At 35.6% G+C, this 20,210-nt stretch overlaps 1 protein-coding gene across 12 annotated transcripts in view; it reads right to left on the bottom strand.

Moving 5' to 3' along the window:
- Positions 1 to 488: 488 nt before the first annotated feature.
- Positions 489 to 20,210, bottom strand: part of SCEL (sciellin) — a 141,928-nt gene continuing 122,206 nt past the window's right edge. For 9 of the 12 annotated variants that reach the window (XM_056807979.1, XM_056807983.1, XM_056807978.1 and 6 more), the window contains 6 exons: positions 17,950 to 18,042; positions 15,873 to 15,944; positions 12,699 to 12,773; positions 9,510 to 9,618; positions 4,928 to 5,030; positions 489 to 1,737 (listed from right to left, as the gene is read on the bottom strand). In XM_056807979.1, coding sequence (XP_056663957.1) covers positions 1,721 to 1,737; positions 4,928 to 5,030; positions 9,510 to 9,618; positions 12,699 to 12,773; positions 15,873 to 15,944; positions 17,950 to 18,042 — 469 coding nt within the window. In that variant the 3' untranslated portion in view covers positions 489 to 1,720. Of the gene's footprint in view, positions 1,738 to 4,927; positions 5,031 to 9,509; positions 9,619 to 12,698; positions 12,774 to 15,872; positions 15,945 to 17,940; positions 18,043 to 20,210 lie in introns of all 12 variants that reach the window. The other 3 variants (XM_007501478.3, XM_007501479.3, XM_056807984.1) reach the window with 3 other exon arrangements.

The following is a 20,210-nucleotide window of genomic DNA, read 5'->3' as shown; positions in this document are numbered from 1 at the left end:
CATTAAATCATGTTCCTTTTTTTGGACTTCAATCTGAGAACTTCCAAATTCTCATGGGGAAGCTACATCACAAACTAAAACTAGAATCTTCATACTAGCAGAAACACCAGTAAGTAAAACACTGGTCACATCACATAAGACAAAAATCCTGTTCATCTTAATTCTCTCCTTCTTCACCTCTACTTTCTAGTTTCCCTGGAAGTCACAGCTAAAATCCATCTTCTATAAGAAACCTTTCTTGATCCCCTTTCATGCTCATGCCTCTCCTCTGCTGTTTTTCTCCAATTTATCCTGCATAGACTATGTTGTTTGTGTATTGTTTCCCTTACTAGATGGCGAGCTACTTTGAGAGCAGGAACTATCTTTTGTATTTCTTTGTAACTTCGGAGCTTAACACAGTGCCTGACAGGTTGTAGAAGCCTAATAAATGTTTACTGACTGATTCATTCACAAATCAGTTAATGACTCCACTGGCAAATGAAGCTGATTATCACACTCAACAAAAAGGTTTGTTAACAAGCATTTAAATTTATTTTTATAAGCAGATACAAAGTGCTTTGCAATATGAATATGTGAGGCATACCAAAGAAAGTGCTTCTGTAGACCATAACCATTGTTTGTCATTGAATGCCTTTAACTAGATTCTGAAAAGCATGCAAAGAAAAATTTAACAAAGGTACTACCTACAAAGTATACATTTAATATGATTTTGTCATTCACCCACAAATCTATTCCCTTTGGTTCTTAAAACAGTCTATAAAAATAATATCTTTGATAAAATAAGCTACCAAGATAATGTTTCTTTGGACATTTGAGAAATACAAAATCATAGGTCCTCCTTATCTTTAAAGTAGAAATTTGCCCTTCTGTAGTAAACCTTTTGTTCAGTTGTTTCCAATTCTTTGTGACCCCATTTGGTATTTTCTTAGCAAAGACACTGGAGTGGTTTACTTATTCCTTCTCCAGTTTATTTTTACAGATGAGGAACTGAGGCAAATAAGTTTAAATGACTTGCCCAGGGTCACAGAGCTATTTAGTGTGTCAGGCCAGATTTGAACTCAGGAAAATAAATCTTCTTTACTTTAGGTCCACTACTCTATCCATTGTGCCTTCTAGCTGTTCCATATTAAACCTTGCTACCATGTTCTCAGAAATTAGCTATCAAAATTTTTTTGTAGATGTCATCTGGACATGTGCTAGGCAGATTTGTCTTCATTTCATGAGTGATTTGTTAAAATGTATTTTAATTCACATCAATAATACAAATTAAAAGGATGACACATTCATTGAAGGGCCAAGAAACTAAAGATGGGCAAAAAAAACCCAAAAACCCAAGCAATAAATTAAAATAAAAATGATGACTCACAGGCTGAAATTGAAGTGCCCTCCTTAACTCTGTCAGTGCTCATTGCCATCAGAATCATTGCTGCATTGGCACTGCTTATGATGGGCAAGACTGGAGAAAATGCTTACAGCCAGTTTAAGTTTTGATCTCTAAATCTGCTTTAAATGGAATATTCCCTTCCTGTGGCTAACATTAGCATATGCAATGACTATTTGATTCATAGCAGGATTAGCAATTTTACTTATGATTCTTTCAATCTTCAGTGAGAAAGCTTAAAAATAAATGTTGTTAACTAAAAAGCTTTCTTTAAAAAAAAAACAACCAAACTAAATGTTCCCAATAAATGGCATTCATCTTGGTTTCCATGTGTCAGAATCACAGAATCCACTTGGCTAAAAGTAAAAAGAAAATAACAATTAGATACATTGAATTCATTATAATTTTCTATGTGCCTATAATTAAAAAGGCAAACACATTAATGCATTGTGGGAACAGATCGAGACTAGAAACACATCCCCTACCATATGGTTTTTAATCCTGCCTACAGTCAACCCTCTGAACATATAATTCTGAGGTTGGAAAGGCAAGAAAAGAAAAAAGTGAGCACTTTTGCTCCCACTTTTGCACTTTGAACCCAAGTTCAAGTTTGGCTTCAAATACTTATAGCTTATGCCCATGGCAAGTTACTTAACCTCTGCCTTAGTTTCCCTAACTGAAAAATGGTGATAGTAATAACACATACCTATTATGATTGTTTTGAGGAACAAATGATATGATATTTATAAAACATACAGCACAATTTATGGCACTTAGTACAGATTTAATAAATGCATGTTTTCTTCCTTTGAGGAACTATGGGTTTGGGATCAATAGACATATCAGAGATTTATTAGGTACTTGATATATTTTAGAAGGCAACAAAGGCAGCAGATATTAGGAAGAAAATTAAATATAAGTAGTGGCTGTCTAGGGAAAGCATGTGAAGGAGGACAAAGTATGAGCAAGATGTGCTTGCTTCGTTTTTGAGATTCATATTTGGCCACTTGCTGAATGGTGTTTAACATTTTTTTTTAATTCAAAATCCTGGCCTCATAAGGCCATTGTTGTTCAGTTGTTTTTCAGTTGTGTTTGACTCTTCCTGTTCCTATTTGGGTTTGTTTGTTTTTTTTTTTTTAACAAAGACTCTGAAGTGATTTGCCATTCCTTTCTCTAGTACATTTTACAGGGAAGGAAACTGAGGCAAACAGGGGTAAGTGATTTGCCCAGAATCAGATGGCTAATAAATGTCTAAGGCTAGATTTGAACTTGGAGAGATGAGTCTTCCTGGCTTCAGAACCAGTACTCTATCCACTGGGCCACTTAGCTGCCCCATCATCCTAGGTGTGCATTAGTCTAGATATTAATGTCCTAACTGTTCTGTGACCTATGGTCCTTTTGATAAAGTGAGGTTTCCTGATTTGGATTTTTTGTAGGAATCAAATAAATAACTAATTGGCATGCCATCAGCAAAGAAAGAGAGAAACTCCCCAGGAGAAAATGTCTTTTACACTGCATTGTTAACTGGTTTCCAACTCCACTGTATCTCTCTTTCATTAACTGAATATAAAAATAGAAAGCTGATACTGAATTTTAAAGATGTAGGCTCATCTCATAGAATTTTATTACAATAGTATTTCTGCATAGCAAATGTATTTTTTCCCTTTAAATTCTTGTCTTCCATCCTTAGAAACAATATTAAGCATCAGTTCCAAGAGCAATAAGGGCTAGATAATTGGGGTTAAGTGACTTGCCCATGGTCACACAGCTAATAAATTTCTATCACCATATTTGAATCAGAACCTCTCATCTCCAGGTGGCTCTCTACCTACTGAGTCACCTACCTGTCCCTATAACAAATATTTTTAAAACTAGCTTCCCAACTCTTCATGAATTATTTGGAGAAAAAAAAATAGGGCACTCCTCACATAATTTATGTCAATAAGGATACAGATAGGAATTAGACCTCTGATTACATGAGTACAGGAAACTCACTTGACCAATGTTTCTCAGAACCTTCTTAATAACTTAAAATCTTTCAGAGTTGCCAGGCAGCTAGGTAGCACAGTAGATAGGGTGCCAGGGCTAGATTTAGGAGTACCTGGGTTCCAATCTGGTCTAAGATACTTCTTAGCCATGTGACCCTGGAAAAGTCACTTAACTTTGTTTACCTCAGTCTTCCTATCTAGAAAATGAGCTGGAAAAAGAAATGACAAACCACTACAGTATCATTGTTCTTTCACCCACCTGTTTTGAAGAATTAGATTATTTTGTTTCCAATTAATTTTTAATTTACCTTTCCATGAATCCTTATTGGTTATAATTTTATTGCATTATGATATGAAAAAGTTGCACTTATTATTTCTGCTTTTCTGCATTTGGTTGAGAAGTTTTTATGCCCTAGTACATGACCAATTTTTGTATATGAACCATGTGCTGCTGAAAAGAAGGTATATTCCTTTTTATCTCTCTTCAATTTTCTACAGGTGTCTATTAAATCTAACTTTTCTAAAATTTCATTCAATCCCTTTTTTTAATTTATTTTTTGGTTAAATTTATTTATTTCTGATAAGGGAAAATTCAGGTCACCTGTAGGATCTTTGCCAAGAAAACCCATAGACAGGGTCTCAAAGAGTCTGACATGATTAAAAATGACTGAAAAACAACAATCACAAAGCAATCCACCGGTCCTTTATCTAATGCCTGGGACCAAGTAGAACAAGTATAATTCTTCTTCCAAATGGTAAAGCTTCAAATAACTGAGTATTGAGATAATTTATGAAAAGACAAATATAATAATAATTTAATATTGCATTAACTTCATGATTCTTTTCATAATGTCAAAATCACTTTCTTAATAATTGAACTATGCCTGGAATAATGGTGAATATCTATAATTCTTGTTGATGAGGCTGGCAGATTATTTGAACTCAGGAGTTCTGAGCTAGAGTCCACTAGGACAGTCAGTTCTGGCAGGGATGAATCGGCTCAGGCTGAAACAAGCAAGCCAGATTTCCTGTGTGGATCGCTAGTAAGGTCAGACTCACAAGTGGCCACTGCAGGTCCAGTTTGGGTGAGATAAGGAGAAGTTTTAAACAATCAGCCAATAAATTAACACTGAATCTTTATCAGAATTTCTAGAAATACAAATATCAGAGGCCATTTCCTGCTACTGGTAATGACTATAAGGTCAATGAATGATGCAAAGAGTAGTTGGGGAGCATTTCTATATCTTTCTGTGATAATTAGCTAGTGAAAGAAGTAACTATTTAGGCAATAAATTGCAGACAAAGCTTGATATTGAATTCTATAAGCATTTTAACTTTTCTTTTTTTGCAATACAAGCCAGAGTACTAAAGCAATCTACTTAAGATATGAGATGATCCCTAAAATAATTTTGCCCAAATAGCTTCACTAATAATATTTATCAGAAATTAAAGTGGAATATTATTAAAAATAACTTCATTTACATAATTATATACACCCCCCCCAAGGAGCTATCAATGTTAGCAAAAATGTCAGTATATTACAAAACTTGGCACATACCTACAACTTTGGAGTAGCAAGGTTCACAATGTACAGTATGTTTATAGATCCAAATACTATCACCAGCTTCCAGGTTTTCCAAAGGCTTTTTGCAAATTTCACACTAGAAAAAAAGAAAGAAAATAAAAATGCAAAGGCTCTCACTGAATAAGAAAACCAATTTCTATCTCCCACAAAGTGGGATATCAGAACCTATCTAGCCATTTGGAGTTCTCACTTAGTTCACAGACAGGCAGGTATAAAAGCAGAACTGGGTCACGACTTTATTAGCCATGAAAAATGAAAAAAGTCACTTAAAATTAATGAACTGAATGACAATATATAGTTAATTTACCAAAGCAGTACATTTATTAAGCACCTCCTGTGTGCAAGCCACTGTGCTAGGTCATGAGTATACAGAAACAACAGAAGGCAAACAGTTTTTGTCTTCAAAGATTCTATAATCTAATGAGTGGAATATGAAATGTATGTATACAAGTAGGTATGAGGCAAAAAAAAACTGATGAGATCAAAGGAGAAGTATAAACACTATCTTCTAGGAATATACATGGAGAGAATAATCATTTTTAGCTAGAGGAGAATCAGGGAAAGCTTCATGGGGAAAGTGACACCTAAGTAGGGGCTTAGATCTGCTGAAAGGAATATTTCAACATGGGGAGATGTGGAGAAAATACATTCCAGATCTTCTCCTACTTACATGGGGGAGATGGGAAAATGAGATCGTGAAACAACTAGTAGTATTACTTGGCTGCAATATAGAGTACACAAAGGAAAGGAGTATGAACTAAAGCGAGAAAGATAGGTTGGAACTAGATTGTGGTAAGCCTTAAATGCCAGACTCAAGAGTTGCCACTTGTCTTATAGGCAATTGGAAACCAGGGCAGTGATATGGTGAGACTTAAGGTTTAGGAAGATTATTTGGACAGTTGAGGGAGAATGGAATAGAAAATGGGGGAAGGAAGAATAGTTAAGAAGCTGTTTCAGTTGTCCAAGCAAGTTGATGAAGGCTTGAATTGAGGTGGTAGAGTGAATGGAGATATGAAGACAGATGAAAAAGACAATTATGATCCTGACAGCACAATAGTTGACAACTGATTAGATATAAATGTCAAAAATAACTTCAAGATTTTGAGCCTTGGTGACTGGTAGAATGGTAGTGCTGTCAACAAAAATAAGAAACATGGAAGACAAGTTTGAAGGAGAAAAAATGATGAGTTCATTTAGAATATGTTGAACTTGAAGTACTAACAGAATATCTAGACAAAAAAGGTCCTAATAAGTAGTTGGATAGTTCAGAGGAGATATGGGACTGGATATCTATCCAGCTATATCAATTTATGTATATCATGCCAGATAGGTAGATAGACAGACAGATGGATAGATAGATAGATAGATAGATAGATAGATAGATAGATAGATAAATGAAACCATTGAGGAAGGTGAAATCACTAACACAGAAAGCATAGAGAGAGAAAAGAGTAAAGACCATGTCATAGAAAATATTCACACTTAGTAGACAGGAGAAGGAATACCAACCAGCAAAGAATAAGCAAGAATAGATAGAATATGGAGAAATCAGGAGAAATCAGTGTCCTGGAAGAAAAGGGAGGGAAAAGTATGGAAAAAAAAGGTGGTTACCAACAGTATCAAATGCTATAGAACTGTGTTGGCAAACCTATGGTACACATGCTAGAGGAGGCTGTTCCCCTCCCCTTCTCCACCACATCTGCGGAGGCTGTTCCCCTCCCCATCGCCATTGTGCCTGAGGACATTTTTCATTTTACTCACCCCTCTGCCCAGCAACCCAATGGGAGTGCTTCCTCTCTCCCATATCTGGGGTAAGGGTATGGTTCATATGTGGTGTGAGGGTTGCAGTTTGGGCACTCTGTTTCTAAACGGTCCACCATCACTGCTATAGAAGGTTCAAGGATTGGAACTGAGGAAAGGCTTTGGCAAGTAAGAAGTAATTGGAGATTTGGGAGATTGTTGACTTTTTAAGTTAGAGTGGTAGGGATCAAAGTCAGATTTCTGGAAATTGAGGAGAGAGTGGATATTAAGAAAATGAAGGCAGAAAATGTAGACTCTCATTTTTAGAAATTTAATAGTGAGGTTAAATTTTAAAAGGGGCAGGAGCTTGGGAACTGTCAAGAGAAAGTGTCTGCTTTTTGTAGTAGGGAAAATCCAAGAATATTGGGGAGGAAGAAAAGTGATCAAAGATAAAAAATTGAAAAAGATGAAAAGAGAGAAGAGGAAGAAAGGGAATAAAAAGAGAGACAGAGAAGAGTAGAAATGAGGGAGAGGGGAAAAAAGAAAGGAAAAGAGAAGTAGAGAAAGAAGGGAGGAGGGAGAGAGAAAAGGGGAAGGAGGGAGAAAGAAAGCAAAAGAAGGAGAAAGAAGAAGAGAGGGAAAGAAAATGGAGAAAGAGAAAAGGAAGATGGAAGGAGAGAAGAAAGAATGGGAAAGGAAGAGAGAGAAAAGACAGGGAAGGAAAGAGTGAAAAAAGAGGGAGGAGAGAGGAAGAAAGAAGAGAGAAGTGGGGAAAAAGAGAGAGAAATGAAGCAATATCCTCAAGGAGGCAGAAAGGAATGAGATTATGATGCTAAAAGCAGAGGTTAACCTTGCAACGAGGAAGGTCACTTTGCTTTCTGAGACCGAGAGAAGGTGATATACTCAAGGACATAGAGAGATTCTGAGCTGTTGAAGAGACATAAGAAAGCTCACTAGAGATGGCCTCAGTCCCAATAAAGTAGTAAGTGCGAGGCGAGGCTGGAGTTTGAGGTTGGGGCTGAGGGAAAGAAGGAAAGGTTTGAAACAGCTGCTGTGGGGGCTATGACAGTAGGAATGAGATAATTTGCACATGATCCTTCTGTATGGACAGTTCTAGAGTAAATACTGTACCGCAGGGAGCATTATTCTTTTCAATAAAATGTAGTAATTTTGTGGGGGATTTCACTAATTATACCAACCATATAGTCTTCGCATTCCACTGTAAAACTACCAGAGGGAAGCTCTTCTCTAATGTTAACATAATGTCATGTACATAGAGTATATCAATGTCTTTTCATGTTTGGAAGTGAGGCTAAATACAATACTATCCATTTATATGCATAGATCTCAAAAGACTAATGGAAGACCAGCAGGCCTTTCCCTACTATAAACATGTCAAGATCACCCTTTGATTTGTAGCCCTAGCTACTAAGCTGTTGCTATCCATGGCTGTGTTTCTAAGCCACATGGTCTTCCCAGTGACTTGGCTCCAAGTCAGCATCTCTGTTTCTGCTTATTGCAGGAGAAGAAAGTTATCTCCTAGCCTTTGATTATGGGACATATCCAATCCCAGTACATTAGAAGCTAATTAGGCGCTAGGTCATTGAGGGCCACCCCTGCATGGATGCCTTGAATTGGGCAACTAATTATAACTAATTATGCTGTTAGAATTGGGCTGCTATGAGGATGATCTGTAAAAATCTCAGAAGTTAGGGATTCACTGTCTATCTTTTCAAGTGCTCCAATGACATTTTATGGTCACACTGCAGAATATGAACATGGGAATTTGTATAGATCCTTTTCTTCCTGTGGTTTTGTAATTTTTTAAAAGAACACAATCACTATGATCCCTAAATCATTGAAGTCATTTTTTAAAATTCAACAGATGTACACTGATCCATTTCCACAGATCTGAAAAGAGCCAGGAATCGTCAAATGTCAAATATACATTATTAATTGTTTCTAAGGATATTGCTAAGCCAAATACCTACAAATCATTGAGAGCACTGAAGAGCATATTTAAGCAATGTATTATTAATGAACACAATAGAAGGGGTTTATAAAGCATTACTTTCCTTACATTTGTTCTAAAAAGCAATTATTTTTATGTTATATATTCTACTAGACCAAGCTTTATATTCCATCTAGGCATCTATGTGGGCCATTTTTTTTTTTGTGCCCTGCCACTGCTATGCTTTTTGTCACTTATAATTGTATCCTCTGGACCTGAGTTGGAGAAATTATGTCCCAAGCCCTGGGGCAGTTAATCCTTTCAGCTTTGAAATTCCTGCCCAGGGATAGGATGAGGAATTTCTCCTTAGTGAAATGTTGGTGGGTAAATGTATGCTAGCTAACTCACCAGCTCAACTACATCCAGCTAGCCCTAGCCCACTCTCTTCTTTATATCCCATCCAGGCAACCACCTGGGACATCTTGCCATCTGCCCTACCACTGAAGACCATCCATCTCCTTTCTCCATTTTCAGCCTTTTGTTTGAGGAGCAGCTGTCAAATCAATACCTAACATTGCTTTCTGGAAAAGGCATGTCAACCAGCTGCCCATTGGATCAACGGCTATCCTCGAGACTCCTCAAAGCAAACTCTCTTTCCCTCAGTACCAATTATGTGTTTGTTGTCGCTCTTCACCCACTGACCAGCCATAGAATAGAAGCTCTGTGAAGGCAGGGGTTGTTGGCATTCCCAGTATTCACTTAATATAGTAATCACTTAGTCATTTGCTTTTCCATTCATTTCTTGACTATTCATTGCTATGTAAGCTCATACATAGTCAGCAAAAGAAATTAAGCTCTTCTTACCTTGAAGCAAGTTGAATGACAGCAAATCTGTAGCTCATCCAAGATCATTTTGGTATTTGAGCCCAGGGGCTTTCGACAATAGGTACACATATCCTTTTCAATGACAGACCTGTGCAAACATGAACAATTACAGAAATGTGAGCATCTCCAGCTCATAGATGACAGGCTCATACACTGCTCTGACAATCACCTTTTAAAAAAACATGGTCAGGATATGATGAAATGATAATAGCAGCATTTTGAGAAACTTTGCAGTCCAGAATTGATCAATATGAATACTCCACACCAACTGCCACCATTATATTATCCATTGGCTTGCTAATTACCTAAAGAAGATGGCAATGGAGTAACAGAAGGGATAACCACAATGTAAGGATTCAGGAGTTGTGAGGAGAGCACAGGACAAGAGAGGTTCCCTTTGCATAGTAACACTGGGAGAAATGACTTAAAAGGGGCTAGTTTGGAGCAAACCAAATGACTTTGTGCTGCAGGTAACAACACTGGGGGTCTTGGAACTCTCAAAACGGAGCAAACCAAAAAGAAAAACACATTCAAAAGCATTGAGATTTTTTAAAAGGTTTTAAAAAGGTTGAAAATAGGCTATTAAGAGGAAATCAGGGATATGTGGGAAATTGTTCATTTTGAAGAATATAGCAGGAAGGGAAATAAGCACCTTTCAACATGCTTTCTTTAATGCTACAGATGGAATATTGGAATGGATAACTGTTTTTTCTGAATGAGCATGGAAGGTATTAAGTTTTTATATAGCCAGAGAGGATACAATTCAATTCTGCATTCAGGCCCACAGCCAGAAACTATATTCATTCTGTATGTCTTCTTATGCATTTTTCTGGGCTGATGGATGCAGTCATTCCTTCCTCTGATAAATTACAAGCACTTAAAGGTTATGGAATGTTTGTTATTCTAGGGTAGGTATTTTATATATATGTGTGTGTGTGTGTGTGTGTGTGTGTGTATTTGTATATACACATATATATTTATATGTAAATATTATACATGACATATAGGTATTACATATATAGGTGTAGGTATTATAGGGCAGGCAGGTTTCTCTCTATATAATTATATTATATATATATTACACATGTATATATCATATAGAAATATTTGTGTTTATATATAGGATGGAGATTATATAAATATTATACATAATATACACATATTCTAGGTGTTATAGACATAGGTATAGGTATTACGGGGAGATACTTTTATTTTTCTATATATAATTATATTACATATAATAAATGTATTTATCATATATAAATAGTTATGCTTATGTATTAAATATATAATACATCAATATTATATATAATGTATATACCTATATTATAAATATTACATACATCAGTATAAGTATTCTAGAGGTGACACAGTTATTGTTTTTCTTTATTTAATTACATTATACATGTTACAAATGCATATATCATATAGAAATATGCATTTTTATGCATAGAATATATAATAAATATTACATATATTATAAATATCACATATATAGGTATAGTATTATGAGGAAGACAGGCTTATCATTTCTCTCTATAGAATTATACTATACATACACATTACAAAGGTATATATCCTATAGATAATATGTAAATATATAATGTATATACATATATAGTATAGCTTTTACATATATGGGAATAGGTAGTATAGAGGAGGCAGGTTTATTATTTCTCTCTATATAATGATATATATATACATATTACATATATTATATAGAGATATGTATGTTTATGTATAAAATAACGGCAAAATGTAAATAGTATATATGCCATATGTACATATAAGTAATGGGTATTACATCTATAGGGGTAGGTATTATGGGGTAGGCAGGTTTATTCTTTTTTTTATAATTCTCCACAGGACCTATCACATGTAGTGAAAGAGCACTAATGTTGCCCCACACGGGGCATAGTAAATGAGGGGAATCTTCAAGCACTCTGTAGGATCAAGAGAAAACTACTTAGTCTATTAATAGAAATGCTCTTATGGAAAGAGGTTATGTCTAGCCATGTCCATCATAGACATACCCCTATGGAAAAGACATTAATCTGACAATTTCTCCAATATCAATATCACTCTATAAACCAGGAGTCTTTAACAGTATTTGGAGCATAGTCATTACTTAATAAATGTTTGTTGATTGACTAAATGGTTGCTTCTTCTGTCATGCCAGCAAGGGAGAGGATAAACCTAAGGATAGAACCTGGACCTGGGATTTAATCAGTGTGTTTGTGTGTAGATCCTGGATGAAGGAACTCCCTAAATTAATGCAGATTGGCACCTGATCTACAGTTTGCATTCTTAGATATTTTGCTAGAGCAATGAGAAGTTAAAGGACTTGCCCAGAGTCACATGGTCAGTATGTGCTAAAGGCAGAATTTGAACCCAGGTACTCCTAGAATACAAGCCAGTTTTTTATCTCACATTCCTTCTCCTGAAGAGAGGAGAATGATGTTAATTTGTTCCAAGGGTTCTGCTGCCATAGAAGCAGACTTTTAGCAATAGGGCACTATTAGACTTGCAAAAATAGCAAAGAAGGGGAAATGCAGTTTATAATTTGGGTATTGATTAATTGATAGTCCCAGGGCCATCCTTACCAAAAGTCTCTGACTCCTATATAGACCAAGAATCTCCAGTGAAAAAATTATAATTTGACATTAAAGGCCTTGTACAACCTGCTCCCAGTTTTTTCCCCTAGACTTATTATCTACCCTTCTTCACATATTCTGTGTTCTCTCCAAACTGGACTACTGGCTGTCCATTAGGCGGCCGAATTCCTTGAACAAGGAAGTCTTTTTGTTTGTTTTTCTTTTCTTGGCATTCTCACTGCTTAGCACAGTGCCTGGCACAGAATAGGTTTTGGTTTGTTTGTTTGTTTTTTTTAAAGAAAAAACCTTACTTTTTGTTTTAGTGAAAACTCTTAGATGGAAGAGGAGGGACTAGGCAAACATGGATAAGTGACTTGCCCAGGGTCACACAGCTAGGAAGTGTCTGAGGCCAGATTTGATCCCGGGTCCTCCCAATTCCACGCTTGGCCCCTCTATCCATGGTGCCACATAGCTGCCCTGATAGTAGGCACTTAATAAATGCTAGTTGACTAATTGACTGCTTTTGACTCACCAGGACACCCATGTATACAATGTAGTATAAATACACACTTACCTATCAGAGGTCGAATAAACTGTTTGTATATATTTTCCGGTGATACCTTCTTCATAGCCATCCTTTGGGTATTTGCTATAAACAAACATAACATAGATCTATGACACTGTCCACACTTTAAGGTCTCCTGCAATACTAAAAGGGCATGAAACTCTAGTACTGGTCTGTGCATCTACCCATACTCATGCTAATAGAGGCAGAGTTTGGAGGGAGAGACCCAGAGGCAGGAGAAACAGAGAAATAGAGACACACAGAGACAGAGAGAAAGAGAGAGAAGCACATAGAAGTAAGAATCAATTTGGAGTTCAAAAGCCAAGTCCCCAAATAAACAGTGATGTTTGGAATTTTTTTCCAAGCGCCTGAGAAAAAAATTAAAACAGATACATAACGAAATAATAAACCATGTTTGAAGGCTCTTAATACTTTCAAAAATGTACTGCAGTATCAAGATGATCTTTAGTTATTTGTTTTTCTTTATATCCCCAGTGCTTAGCACAGTGACCATTAATATAAATGTTGTTTGGTGTCCTTTGAACATGCATCTGCATTGCAATTCTGCAAATATTCTGCCCAGTCATATTGTAGTAAGATCACGGGAGCTCTGAGTCAGGATACCTGGGTTCCAATCCCAGCTTTGATATCTGCTAGCTGTGTAACCACGGGCAAATCGCTTAACTTCTGTGTACTTCATTTTTCTCATCCATAAAGTGGGCACATGAATACTGAGGCTACTTACTTTACAGGGTTGTAAAGATTTTTTTTTTTTGTAAACCTTAAACACTATATAAATGTGAATTGTGGTTATAATTACTTTTCAAATATCCAATTTACTCAGGGAGATCAGATTCTGGAAATCTAATGGGTTCATTTTTTTATTCAGCGACACTTTTGTAGTACTTTTTAAAAAAATCAGTGTGGCCCAAAAGTCTTAGTAATATTTGATAATTTCCCCTTTTTTGCTACCACTCAAATCATCAATAGCAAAACTGCTATTAGAAATAGAACTAAACTCATGAGAATTTATCATTACCCTCATCATAGATAACACGGGCCAAAACAAGGAATTCAATATAGTTTTGTTTTGTTTTTTAAACCCTTACCTTTAATCTTAGAATCAATACTGTGTATTGGTTCCAAGGCAGAAGAGTGTAGGTAAGGTAAGAAGGTAAGAAGGTAAGGGCTAGGCAATGAAGGTTAAGTGACTTGCCCAGGGTCACTCAACGAAGAAGTGTCTGAGGCCAGAGTTGAACCTAGGACCTCCTGTCTCTAGACCTGGCTCTCAGTCCACTGAGCCACTAGCTTCCCCCTCAAGATAGTTTTTGATAAATACAAGAGTGACAAATTTATTACACAATACTTAGATCATAGTCCTTTAAAACTAGTTCATTCTCCCTCTTCACTCATCATGTATCTAGTTAGAGGCAAAATTGTTGCTAAAGTGAAATTCTTTATTCCCAGTCTGGTGCTTCTCCCACTGTGCTACATTCTAAAATTGGAAGATTTATGGATTTATGGGACTTTTTTGTTTTTTCATTCTATTTTCTAAATGATTCTTTTTCAGATAGTGATAATTATATTTATAAGATATATAATTCACTATCTTCAATAGGGTCCCCAGGTGCTCTGGCATATTTTTAAAAAAAATCTGTCGTGATCAGTATTTATTGGTCTACTTCTGAATCCTAAATAAAACTTTTCTTTTTAACTCAAACTCAAAATTCTTTGACCTGGAATTTCATAAAAAATGCTTCTAAATCAATATCTCTTCTAGTGTTAAGATTATTGGGATGTAGCTATATGTCCGATTATTATGTGATTAACCAGAAAATGTGTATTTTCATTCTATTTGCTGCTATTTGGCCTTCCGCTTCCTTTTCATGGTTATTTTAGACCTGATTAATTTTTTATTTTGCTCTCTAATTTCTTGCATAGTTAGCCACTTGCTATTTTAAAATTTGCCGGGGAATGTTTTATCCTTTCAGCTAAAGGTAGCTGCAATCATTCAGTTGACCATTCAAACAGTGAACTTGCTTTATATGTATGTGAGATCACATATAATGCCATGTGAAAAAGTATGTTCACTAGAAAAGCTTTCTGTGGCATACTTTGTTGACCTTTAGCCCTCCCAGAGTCACCCTTGATGATCATGTTTCTTGGCGTCCAGAGGCAAGAGCCCAAAAGATGGGATTTCCTCTTTAAATTGGTTCTAAACACCAGGCTGTAATCAATATGTATACTGCATATGTCTCTTCAATGTGTCATCTCGTTACATCACTGTAATCTCTAGAGCTCTAATGGAGAGTGTTAGAAGCAGTTCCTGTGGCACCCAGCACAGTATGCAATTAATAGCATCTGGAAACTCCTAATCTAAGTGTAATTATTCTTAGAAGGCTATTTAGGGACTTCAGAATTTCTGAAGTGTATATACTACAAATAAGCACATGAAAATTATATGAGAACTTTCAAATGTCATCCTTACCCACACATGTATGTATGTGTGTATATATCATGTGTTCAGAAGTGTGCACATACAAGCTATATACACTAACTACTTATTCAAACACATATGTATATGTGGTAGATTTTTGTATTGTTTTCTATTCTGGTTCTATTGTTTCATTGATGTAGAAAGCTTCTTGTGTGGAAAATCCCTCCACCAAAGCAGATCAATAGATCTCTGTAATTTACATAATTTATATATTTAGATTTCTTTTATATATAATTGCACAATTTTAGATAATTGCCAATTTTTGTGATTTACATTTTTATTTTTATTTTATATGATCTATATAATTTTAGACAATTGCCAATTTTTGCAATTGACATAGTTTTAGAGAATTTTAGGTAAACTATCTGTGGTTACACAGTTAATATGTGTCAGAGGTCAACACTGAATCCAGGTCTTCCTGACTCTAAGGTTGGACATTATGTCATGTTGCCTTTATTGTGTGTGTATATATGTGCTGATATTAAAAATTCAACTAGATTAACCTTTCCAAGGATAATTCAATATTGGGAACATCAAATGTAATTATGTACCCAGCATTCAAAACATCAGTACATATTTTTCATGCTAGGAGCATCATACCTGAAGATTACAGCTTCTACTCTTAAACATAGATCATTTCAAAATTATTTTAAAATAGGGAAATATTTGAGATAACTTTCCAATACCTATTCTCCACATATGTCCTTGTGTACACAACAAGGTCCTTTGGACTTGAGTACCTGGTTCGAGCATTATAGCTGAAATACAAACATTTTGAACTTCATTTTTAAATGTCAATTTACAAGAAGAGTTAATAATAGCAAGCTATTGAATAACTAGACTTATACTTAGTAAAATTTAATCCAAAAATGTCATTTATTCTTAGGTACTGCTTCTTCTAAACTACTTTAAATTGAAATTAAAGGTTATATTAATTGACCACTTCTAAAATTCATGAATAGTATTTTCATTCCTTCCACCAGTATGTTCTGTTTCTAAAATATCATTTTTAAAACTGGACATTATTTTCAAGACTCTTTTGTCTACATTTTGAGTATAAACATTAAGAATATGATAAATACATTGACTTTTAAGATCCCTTGTTATTTGTTGTCCTATTCAGATTTCCCAATAAGAGTTCCCACAAATATTTTAAATCTAAAGAAAAATGCTAATTAAACTCTCATGAAAATATGCTATTTAATGGGATTTAATGAATAAATAAAATACTCTTTTTGTCATTTATTAGACTATAAGCTCTCTGAGGACAAGAACCATCATATATTTCTTTGTATCTCTTGTTCACCTATCGCAGTGCCTTGCGTATTGCAAATCAAATGTGAGAATATATGTAAAACACTTTACAAACCTAAAAGAGCCATGTAAGAGCAAGTTACTGTTATTATTGTTATTATGATTATTTTAAGTATTCCATTAAATCTGTTGATTAAATGAATAGATGAAAGTCAAAATCATACTTTATTCAAAATATTAAAATCAGGTCACTAATTATTTTTAAGCACTCTAAGTGACAGGCTTTTCTACCTCAAGAGTTGTTGTGAGAAAAGCACTTTATCAACAGGAACGTTTTACATGGATTTGAGCTATTATTAATTTAGTTTTTTTATAATGAAAGTATTAAGAATGATTACTTTTGTCTTTCTAATTATATCAGAAGATCACACACTGAAGTGCTTAGCTTTTCTCTCTCAGTTTTCCCCCCTCTCTTTTGTGTTTTGTTTTAGTTGGTTTTGGTCTAGACCTATGATTTCAAAAACGTAGAGCGTTCCCTATAAAGAAATTCCTTCCACTAATACAAATGAATCACTATTTGCAACTAATATTCTTAAAGGGTTGTTTGGGGATACATAAAGTTAAGTGAGTTGAATGCTGAGCCTGGAGTCAGGAAGACTCATTTTCATGAGTTCAGATTTAGCTTCAGACATTTACTAGCTGTGTGACCCTGGGCAAGTCACTTAATCCTGCTTGCCTCAGTTTCCTCATCAATAAAAATGAGCTGGAGAAGAAAATGGCAAACCACTTCAGTATTTTTGCCAAGAAACCCCCAAAATGGGGTCACAACATAGACAAGCCTGAAACGTCTGAATTACAATACAGAACCTATATATATCAGAGTCAGGACTTGTAATAGGATTCTCCTGACTCTAAGGCCAGCTCTTTATCTACCATGCTTATATCTTTGTCTTTATACACCATGTTGCTTTTCTTCTTCTGCTTTTTATTATTTCATATTTGACAGAATAATATAAATAAGATATTTATTTTTTTCATTTTTCTATCAACTAATTATGGCTCTTTTATAGCAACACAGAAACTTCCTATTACAAAGCAGACAGTTTTTACCAATTTACTCAGTTTTTGGCTTGAACTCAGAATTTCTTCAGGACAGGGAAATCCCAGTGTGAAATCTCTCTCTATCACTGCAGATCAGAATGACTTGTAACTTGTAATCTTAGCACTGACTAGAACATCAAGAAGTTAAAGTGATTTATTCATGGTCACACAGCTATTCTATGTCAAGAGGTCAATTGCTGTATCATAGAGATAATCAAATTATTCATTCTATAACTTTCCGAAGATTACATATATAAAAACTCCCCACATCTTCCCTTTAGAATTACCAGATAACACAGGGAAGTAATAATGCAAGGGGAAATCTATGTGTAGGGTGGTTTCAAAAATGAGAGGGAAAAAATGTTGCTACTTGCTATTTAATTTACTGACGTAAAATACCTAGTATACCTGGGAGATGTCCTGGTTTCATGAGAATAGGTTGTGCTTATGCTGGATTGGTTATTCCAGGCATTGGTAGATGCATTGGTATGTTCCTCTAGTCTAAAAAAAAAAAAAGCAAATACAAAGACCCATTTAAAAACAAAACATACACGAAGGGCTTTTTTCATCATGCAAAAATAAATATTGTTACTTATATAATGACATTTTGCCTCTGTTAAACACCTTAAAGAAACACCCCCTCTCTCTCTCTCTCTCTCTCTCTCTGTCTCTCTCTCTGTCTCTCTCTCTCTCTGTGTTGTCTGCCTCTGTCTTTGTTTCTCCCCCCCCCTCTCTCTCACTGTCTCTCCCTCTCTCTGTCTCTCTCTCACTGTCTCTCCCTCTCTCTGTCTCTGTCTCTCTTTTTCTGTTGTCTGCCTCTGTCTTTGTTTCTCTCTCCCTCTATCTCTCTCTGTCTCTCTCTCTGTCTCTGTCTCTGTCTCTCTCTCTCTTGTCTGCCTCTGTCTCTGTTTCTCTCCCCCCCCCCATTTTATTAATAAATGATTGTAACTCTAGCCAGAACACCTTTTATTTGTTACAGCTGCTTAATCACAGATAGACACTCCTGGAAACCAAGTACTCCCTCTTTTTGTTCCAGATTACTACACTTGCACATGGCATCTCTTTCTGGGTAAGCTATTCTGAAAGTGTTAACTACATTCCCTAACTCAGTCTTTTATCTAGGAAAGAAAAAGTCTGAAGTTGGTTTTTGTGATCGCTTCACCCCTCACCCAGTCCTGACACTTCAGAAAGCTGCCAGTGAACAGTTCATCAGTTTAGTGAAAACGATCCAAAGATTCCTTTGAGAATCTTCATCTTGCATCTTGTCAGAAATTAAGGTCAACATTTTAGTGCTTGCAGAACTCAGACCTACTTTTTTGCCTCTAAAAATACTAGAAGGCTTAGTGAGGTTTGGGAACGTTTGGTTTGATTCCTGGCTAGCCATGAAAGACTATGAAAAACTATATAACCCGCCTTGCCTAGCCCTTACTGCTCCTCTGATTTGGAATCAATACTGAATATCAATTCTAAGACAGAAGGTAAGGGTTAAAAAAAATTCTATGCTCTAAGAAATGATAAGCAAGATGATTTCAGAAAAAGCTGGAAAGATTTGCAGGAACCAATGCAGAGTGAAATAAGCAGACCTGGGAGAACATTGTATACAATAACAATACTGGACGATCGTTATCTGTGAAAACTTGGTTAATCTGAGCAATGCACTGATCTGGGACAATCCAGAAACACTTATGATAGGGAATACCTCCAGTGAAAAAACTAATGGAGTCATCTTTCATATCGGTGCATCTTTGGGTTTATTTGGGGGTTTTGGTTATGTATGAGTGTGCCCTTGCAACACTGACCAGTAGAAGTATGTTTTGAATGACAAAAACAATAAAAACAATTTTTAAGTCTATGCTAGTCAAAGTGTATATGTGTGTGTGTGTGTGTGTGTGTGTGTTTACATCTACAAGAGGATAACACTTTTTTTTGGCTTCTCTATTCAAACACCCAACATTTTGATTGCATTGGGTACCACAAGTATAATTGAATTATTTCAATTCAATTCAATTTGACAAACATTTATTAAGCCTCTACTATTGGGTATGAAGACAAAAAAAATCAGCACATCCCCTCTCCTCAAGGAGTTTACTTTCTACTTAATGGATACAATATGTATACAAGTGAGTAGATACAATAGAATACAAATCATTTCAAGAGGGAGAGGGTGCTAAGAACTGGGTGGGGGGAAATAGGAATCATGTAACTGATCTGTAAGAATTCTATAAAGCAGAAGGAACATATTTCAGATACTGAAAACTTATTTGTTTTGGTGCTGAGAAGTTGCTTGGAAAACAACCTGCCAATCTGAATGGAGCAGAGAATGTGTGAAGGAATAACAATACAAACTAAGAAGCCTGTAAAAGTAGCTGGGAAATAGATGGCAAAGGGCTTTACATTCCAGGCTGAGGATTTTACATTTTATATTGTAGGAGCCCTGGGGAGACATTGAATATTTTTTTTGGTGTGTATTGTAGTTGGAGAAGAGGTGGTGGTCAAGTCATTGTTTTAGGAATACGGATCTGGCAGTTGTATGGAGAATGGAGAGTGAAGCAGGCAATCTACAAATCATTTATTAATCACCTACTCTGCACTTAGGCACTGTGCTAAACATTGGAGATGTGAAGAAAGGCAAAAGACAGTCCCTGCTCGCAAGGAGCTCACATTCTAAA

Source organism: Monodelphis domestica, chromosome 8, assembly GCF_027887165.1.
Source record: "Monodelphis domestica isolate mMonDom1 chromosome 8, mMonDom1.pri, whole genome shotgun sequence".
NCBI lineage: Eukaryota > Metazoa > Chordata > Mammalia > Didelphimorphia > Didelphidae > Monodelphis > Monodelphis domestica.
This window is presented reverse-complemented; position numbering and strand designations above follow the sequence as displayed.